Here is an 8,619-nt window from a genome sequence, read left to right on the forward strand (position 1 = left end):
GTCCCTTAGCCAGCTTACAGTGGTCCAGCCTCTCTACCCACCACACCTTTCCTGTGCTACACCTGCTTCCTGGTCACCTGATACACCAGAGTTAACAAGCCATTCAGGGCTGATAGTGTGTTTACTGTTTCCTCCACAGCATATTACTTGTGCTTACCCGGGTTAAATTTCTCCCTCTTATCCAAGCCTTCTCGAAGCAGCTTGGCTCTTTCCATGGCTCTCATCAGCTTAAATCATATGAGGTTTGAGCAGAAAATTTTCACTCTGCTCCTATTCCAACTGTGTCTTTAAGGTTAATCTGTCATATTGGGGACTGACTGACTCGGTTGCAATGAAAATCATGCCACCTTGCATTTCCTCTGCACCTTGCAGTCAACAAATCTCCTCTCTCTCTCTCTCTCTCTCTCTCTCTCTCTCTCTCTCTCTCTCTCTCACACACACACACACACACACACACACACACACACACACATACACACACACATTATTGGATGCTGCATGCTTACAGTAACCCCGTGAGGTAGACAGGCACCTATTAGTTGAAAGAAGTATGAGGAGTAAAGAAAGAATTTCTTTACAAGTGGTTTTCTCTTGAAACATCTTCAAGAAACATTTAATAAAATATGCTTTCAAATTCTTTGTTTCTCTTAAACTTTGGCTTCAAAGCATAAACTGCAGTGGAGGTCTAAATTATTTGGAATCAGCTGCTGGCAACCACACAATCTTGAAAAACCCAGAGTAGGGCTGGGGGGGAAGGGGGGCGGGTGTCCTGGACCAGCTCCTCCTTCCCAGCACAGCCACAGGCAGGCCCTGGAGTGAGTGCCCCATCCTTTGTCATTCCAAAGGCTGGCAAGGCTTCCTCTCTACTCCTTCTCACCCAGAACATTATTTCTATAAGGAAATGCAAACTTCCAAACATTCTCTTAAAATATAACCTGATTGTACATTGGGAACTGTCATTAAAAACACCTCATCCCTTGGTTTCCTATTGTATAGTCTTCTGGACACAAACTCCTGCTTTAAGTACTATGCATCAAACAAAGCTATGGGCAAAAGAGTGATGCTAAAATACTGCCTCTTAGAGTATGGGATTTTTAAAGTCTAGAGCCATTCAAGTTATACTGATTATATAGTTTAAGTTCTTATATGAAAGTTTGATAAAGTTACATAACTGTTACGCTGAATTGAATGACATTCTGCCAAAAATTTCACGGTTTCTCTATTTCAATGTTTCTGTTTCTGTTTCTTTTTTTCCTTCACCATTTCCATTCTTTCCTAGTTTTATTCCCCCGCAAAAAAGGGGGGGGAGGGGAGGGAGAATGAAAAGGTCCATGAAGAGCAATCATCATTCAACTGGACAGAAATATCGAGAGCCTGATCAGATGGTGCCATCTTACTTTCCCACCATCCAAGTTTTTAAAAAAGCCAGTGCTTTCTCAGTGTGGAAGAGGACAGCTTTCACACGGAAATGGTGCCCAAAAAGACTTCTAAAATCCCCAATTTTGTCTTCTATTTTATCCTTTTCTCTTTGTTCTTTTTCTTTCTTCTAACGCTCGGCCTTAGCTTCTTCTTCCTCATGTTTTTTGACCAACAGTTCCACTTCCTTCTGTTTGAGAACTCTGATGAATGTCTTTCCATTCTCTCTTGTTAGTGGGCCAATTTCCACTTTTCCGGCAGAGGGTTTGGTAACATCCATGGTCTTATTGAGGACTTTAAAAAAAACCTTTTATTGTAGTTAGGTTCTTTTATTTATTTATTTTTTAAATATATATTTTATTGATTTTTTTACAGAGAGGAAGGGAGAGGGAGAGAGAGTTAGAAACATCAATGAGAGCCCTACCGGTTTGGCTCGGTGGATAGAGTATCAGCCTGCAGACTGAAGAGTCCCAGGTTCGATTCCGGCCAAGGGCACATGCCCGGGTTGTGGGCTCGATCCCCAATAGGGGGCGTGCAGGAGGCAGCTGATCAATGATTCTCTCTCATCATTGATGTTTCTATCTCTCTATCCCTCTACCTTCCTCTCTGAAATCAATAAAGAAATATATTTTTTTAAAAAAATTAAAAAAAAAAGAAACATCGATGAGAGAGAAACATCGATCAGCTGCCTCCGGCACCCCCACTGGGGATATGCCCGCAACCAAGGTACATGCCCTTGACTGGAATCAAACCTGGGACCTTTCAGTCCGCAGGCCGATGCTCTATCCACTGCGCCAACCGGTTAGGGCTTATTGAGGACTTTGATAGCTGAAGCAAGCACTGACTTCAGAGTCATTTCTCCTTCTTTGTAGTCTTGTTTAAACATTGACACAGCTGCGATGCTATTATTTCCAATGCACGTGGCTTTCCATCCCCCGTAATTCCTGCTAGGGTCGCTTTGATAGAGCTGAAAGCCATGACGCTTATCCCAGCCAATGTACAGCAGTGAAACACCAAAGGGATGTTTTCCTCCAAACCTTGTATAAGCTTGTTTATCACACAGTGCTGTAACCAACCGCCCACAAGGCACTGGCTCCTGATACTGCAATACATTCCTTTGAGCAACGAGCCTCAGTTCATTAGTCAGAACGTTAGCATCAGAAGCTATGCTTGCCACACTGCAAGCCATGTCCTCATTGAGTTTATAAAATTTCTCGGCGTGGCGCGGGGAGAGACTTCATCAAGAAGCTTGTGGATATTAACGTCGCTCTGCTGCAAGCAAAACACCATCATTTGCTAAAATTCCCAAACAGGCGCCTGCATGTGCAATTGCCTCCATAGCATATTCAACTTGGTACAGCGACCTTCTGGGAAAATACGGTGGTCCTGGAGTCCTATCTTCAAGACATGTTTTCTGAACTTCAGAGGCCCGGAGAAAAGACACTGGAGTTGAGTTCTCTGCGGAGGGTTTCACCCCGCAGGAGGAAACCACCCTCAATGTTTCTTAGACATGCCTAATCCTAAGAATCATCTCGGGTTCTTTTTAATTTCAGGCTTTAATGTATATCAGAATCTCCCAGAGAGCTGTTTAAAATGTCATTTTTTTAAAGAACACAAATCCATTATTTTATAGAATATCCCTTATTGTCAGTTTAGTGAATGTTTTCTAGTGATTAGATTTGGGTTGTGCATTTTGGTTCAAATCCTACATAATCGATGTGTCCTTTTCAGAATATTCCCTCTGGAGACATATGCTTTCCATTTTACTTCTTATGGGTGCGCTAGACCACACTTTGAGAAATACTTGGCTACTTTGAAAAATATTTGAACAGGCACTTTCTCTCCCAAGAGTGTCTCAGAACCTCAAGAGGTCAAAAAAGGAAACAAGACTTCTACTATTCTGAATTTTCTGAATGCTGGTTTGTTAAGGGGCTTACCTGTCTATTGTCTAGAAGATCACATGTTAATCACAGCTGCTATTGCATTCAAAACCACAACACACTTTCATGTTTAACTTTAAAATTTTTCCACCCTACCCTCCATTTCATTCTTAGTAACTCTGGATCATGACTTTTATTTTGTTGTTAATACAGGTAATCTATGTGATATATCATATGACATAACTAGACCCATCCATGCTCTTGATGGTAGCTTAAGGCTAGTAGAAATAACTTAATTAATTTCTTGCATCACACATTTTACCATGGTATATCAGCTTCCTTTTCAATGGTATGCTTTAAAATACTCACTTAAAATAAATAAAGTACTCACTTACTCTTCCTTTACCTCTAAAACACACTTATTCATGAACTGTTACCTGGTGCTTTACCTTATGACTTAATATTTCTATATAAAATTTCTAGCCTGCTATCTCAGTATAGCTACTTCATTGTTGGCTATATAAATCTCCTGGCATTCATTCATTTATTCATTCAAACTACAAATAGTTCTAAGACTAAGAAAGAATAGGATTTGAGTCTTAAAGAAGCTAGCATTTACTGTGTACCAGCAACTATTAGTGTCAGCCACTATTACAGACAGTACGTCATAACACCCAGAGAGGAATATTTTTGTTACCACCATTTTACAGACAAAGAAATAGAATTAAATAACTTAACTTGACACCAAACTACTAACAAATGATAGCACTGGGATTTAATCCTAGGGCAAATTACCTCTATATAGACTCTTTTTGGATACCGCCTGTAAAACTGTAATGGTAAAGATAGAGTGACAAAAAAAGTTGACAAATTTCAGAATGCTGAAATAGGTATGCCTCTCAAAACTGAAAGTGAAACATAGGAACAAATAAAAGCAATACAAAATGGCCAGAAAACTTTACCCTGTAGGGCCCTTCAGGAGAAAACCAGAAGTTTCACAAGAAGTTCTTTTGAAAACTTTGAAAATAAAGTTGAAGTCCCTGTGTTCTCTCCCCCATCCCACCCACCCTCCTTCTTCCTTTTCGATTGTTTACTATTACTGTGTTTTTATACTTTCCTGAAATAATGTCATTAACAATATAAATAAAGACAAATAAATGTAAAAATAGTATGCTATAAGTAATAATGTGCAACCTGGTACTAGTACTGAGCATGTTTTCAAGATCTAGCATTTCTAACAAACTCTATCTAATGCACACTGTGTAAAATACATTTCTAATACATTTATTTTAAGGACCACTTAGTATAAATATACCAAGTGATATACATTTCCACAGTTTATTTATTATGTATTCTTGTAATGAAAAATATTTAGGCTTATAATGGATTCTTAGGAAAGCTAGGATTGATTGGGAAATGCCTTTAGCTTTGAGATGTACATTATAAATAAAGCCACAAAAGCCAAAGAGGATAAAGGTTGCCCAGAGTTGCCCTAGCCTGTTTGGCTCAGTGAATAGAGCATCAACCTATGGACTGACGGGTCCAGGGTTCGATTCTGGTCAAGGGCACATGCCCAGGTTACAGGCGAAATCCCCAGCAGGGGGCGTGCAGGAGGCAGCCAATCAATGATTCTCATCATTGATGTTTCTATCTTTCTCTTCCTCTTCCATCCTCTCTGAAAGCAATAAAAATATATTTTTTTAAAATGTTGCCTGGAGCTGGCATTTGGTGTTAGGAAGACCCTTTGTATTAAATCTTAAGATCTCAAAACAGGTCGCAAAATTAGACATTATTTATTTCAACAATACCTATGTATTAGGAAAAAGAGACAAATGTCAAGTGGAAGGTATTAAAGACTAATGTTCTGTGTATTTATTTAACAAACTTTATTTTTCAGAGCAGGCTTAAGTTCACACCAAAACAGAGCAAAAGTACAGAAAGTTCCTCTACTACCCTTCCCCTCACACATGCACAGCCTCCCACACTAGCAACATCCTGAATCAGTGGTACATTTGTTATAATCGATGAATCTAATTGACACATCATTAGCCCCCAATGTTCATAGTTTACATTGGGGTTCATGCTTGGTGGTGTGCATTCTATGGGTTTTGACAAATGTATAAAGAAAACGTTGAAAATCCACCATTGTAGCTTTATACAGAATAGTTTCATTGCCTTAAAAATCCTTTGTCCTCTGCTTATTTATTCCTCCCTCTTCCAACTCTGGCAACCACTGATCTTTTTACTGTTTCTGTAGTTCTGCCTTTTCCAGAATGTAACACAGTTGGAATCATATCGTATGTAGCCTTTTCAGATTGGCTGCTTTCACTTAGTAATTGCATTTAAGTTCTCTCCATGTCTTTTCATGGCTTAATTTTAGTGCTGAATATATTCCATTGTCAGGATGTACAACAGTTTATTGATTCGCCTACTAAGGGACATCTTCGTTACTTCCAAGTTTTGGTAATTCTGAATAAAGTTGCTATAAACATCTGTGTGTAGCATTTGATGTAGAAATAAGTTCCCAGCTCCTCTGAATAAATGCCAAGGAGCATGATTGCTTAATTGTATGGTAAGAGTGTGTTTTGTTTTTTAAGAAACTGCCAAACTGTCTTCTAAAGTGGCTGTACCATTCATTTTACATTCTCACCAGCAATGAATGACAGTTCCAGTTGAATTGGTATAATTTTTTTCTTTTTTTGTTGTTGTTGTTAATCCTCACCCAAGGATATTTTTCCATTGATTTTTAGGGAGAGTGGAAGAGAGAGAGAAAGACAGAGAGAAACATCAATGTGAGAGAAACACATGGATTGGTTGCCTCCTGCATGAGCCCCCACCAGGGCCCAGGCGGGGAGGAGCCTGCAACTGAGGTACATTCTATTGATTGGGGTTGAACCTAGGAACCCTTTGTTCTGCAGGGCAACGCTCTATTCACTGAGCCAGACGGGTATGGTATAATCTCTTATTTAAATGTTTGGTAAGATTCCCCACTGAACTCATCTGGGCCTGGTGACTGTTACTGAACAAAAAGTGTTTCCAAATTACAAGATGTGCTAGGTTTGAATAATGGATTGTGCACCGTGAGTGCTCTAAATTAAAATAATAATGGCAAAAAGAAAGGACCCAGAAAATTTAAGGAAAAAAGGTAATCAAAGTAGACTCAACGAGGATTAGAAAAAAGGAAATCCAATGGAATCTTTTCTAGTTGATTTAAGAATTTTAAAAGCATAGATATTCCAAAAAAGGAGGGGTGGGGGGAAAGGCATGTGGAGTCTTTAACAAGGAAATGGTATATATGATGGCATCGAGGACAGACTAAACAAAAACAGAATAAGGCCCTCATAATAACATTAATATAATAACCAAGTTCATTCAGCATTTTTTACAAGACAAGCATAATGTTAAGTATCATAGCATTCGCATATTTAATCTTCACAACAATTCTATGACTTAGGAGCTATTTTCTCCCATTTATAAATGAGGAAACTGAGGCTTTGTGACTTTAAATAACTTGTTGAAAGTCATACAAATTCAGGTCTGTCTGACTCTAGAGTTAGAGAATGTGTTTTTACCAAATTCATAGGATCAGTAAGATTTACTAGTTAATAACTACCATTGATGTGCTAGGCACTTTATATACTTATCTGTATTTCTCACTACAATCCTGTGAGGTAGATTTAAATAATACTTAGGTATTAATAAGGTAACATTACCTTATTAAATATTAATAGTAGCCTTACAATAGTCCTGTGAAGTAGCTATTACAGATATTTATAGGCTATTACCTTATTAATTATTAACAATATCTTGATGGAGAGTTACATTCAAAAGTATAAAAAGCTGATATTGAATTTCCTCAAAAGCAAACCACCTTTAGCATCTTTATTGCTTCTCCTCCCCATCCCTCTCCTGCCCCCCTTTCCTCTCTCCCTCCTCCTCCTCCTGGGAGAATGGACAGCGGGGGAGAGTGAATAGAGTATTGATGTTGAAGCCAGACAGGCCTGACTCTGACAAACTTGGAATCAGATCCCAACACAGTTGGGAAAATAGCAACTAAAAATATATTCTCAGAGACACAGCTGATGCTCTAACTCCTTTGTAAACTTCCTTTTAGTGTGCTATGGATGTGGCGGCTTGTGTGTGGGGGGGGCGGGGGGGGGTGGTGAAATCTCAGGCCTCTAACATGAATTAGAGAGGTTAAAAGGTAAAGCATAAAAAGAGTTAATGTAATTCTAAGAAAAAGACCTGAACATTGTTCTTTGCAAATAACAAACCTAAAAACCCAGAAGAATAAGACAGCAATTTCCTTTAGAAAATATGAGTTCCTAGAATTATGGAATATGGCATGAAAGACTTTGGTTATTTCGAGGGGGGTGGGGAGGAGAGACATCCTTCTAATATTAAGCAACTTGTGCTCATTGCTCAAGAGATTGTTTGAAGTTCTAATTTCAAAATTATCCAAACTTGTTGCTTTTCCTCTTACCATTGCCTCCTTTGGACTACTTTATTTTCCATTTGCAGGATTACTACTGACTAGGCAAGGAAAGGGAGAGGAAGATGGACTTGTGTCCCAATAGAAGGATGAAATGACTGGTTCTAGTTAGTTTCCTAGGTTAGTTGAATGATTCACACACCTATGGTTCGAAGAATACTTGGAGCCAGAATGGAGATTCCCTTGGTTCATTAGGACAATTAGTTTGACTAGAGTATCACTTAAACACAGATTGCCTGTTCCCTGATGGTTTATAATACAAAGATTAGAGCACACACAGCCATACTCATGGGTAACTGGAACACAGGTAGGATAAGGAGAGGACCACAGTTACCAGGGAGTCAGACTGAAAAACCCCTCTTCCACCTTATCCCTCATGCCATCACACATGCTGTAATCAATGTCCCCAAAAACCTCACCCAAACTCTACACTGGGGCAATTCTGAATGAAAAGGAATCTGTTCTTTTTCACTGCCTCTTAAAGGCATAGTACTTGCCAGCAATCTTGGTTACTGAAATGACAGCAGTAATAATATTGAACATACAGACACTCTCTATTAAGTGTGCTAAAGGTGTCAATTCATGGAAATGGTCTATGTGATCCTTGGCATATCCAACTAACCTTTAGGAGCACAGTTCATAGTCAAGTAGTCCTCATCCCCAGCTCTGATAAATTGACTACACAGCCAACCCAAATTGCAGAGGTGACTTCAAGGTTCAATCCTTTTGAATTCAGGGGTCTGGAAAACCCCTGAGTTCATCATCTTATCTTAGCTGGTTCCATGATGCTTCCATAGGCAACCTTGATGATGTCATAAAGAGCTGTAAAGT

The 8,619-nt window shown here is 39.1% G+C and overlaps 1 protein-coding gene across 1 annotated transcript; it reads right to left on the reverse strand.

Annotated features, from left to right (window-relative positions):
• Window positions 1-1,546: 1,546 nt before the first annotated feature.
• Window positions 1,547-2,605, reverse strand: LOC308237445 (proteasome subunit alpha type-4-like; the record flags this gene model as incomplete). The annotated part of the gene is made up of 2 exons (XM_080648127.1): window positions 1,547-1,711; window positions 2,237-2,605. 2 exons carry the CDS (start codon window positions 2,603-2,605, stop codon window positions 1,547-1,549), a joined length of 534 nt encoding a protein of 177 aa, XP_080504253.1.
• Between the last annotated feature and the right edge of the window lie 6,014 nt (window positions 2,606-8,619).

Source organism: Plecotus auritus (assembly GCF_963455305.1).
Source record: "Plecotus auritus genome assembly, chromosome: 12".
Taxonomy (NCBI): Eukaryota; Metazoa; Chordata; class Mammalia; order Chiroptera; family Vespertilionidae; genus Plecotus; species Plecotus auritus.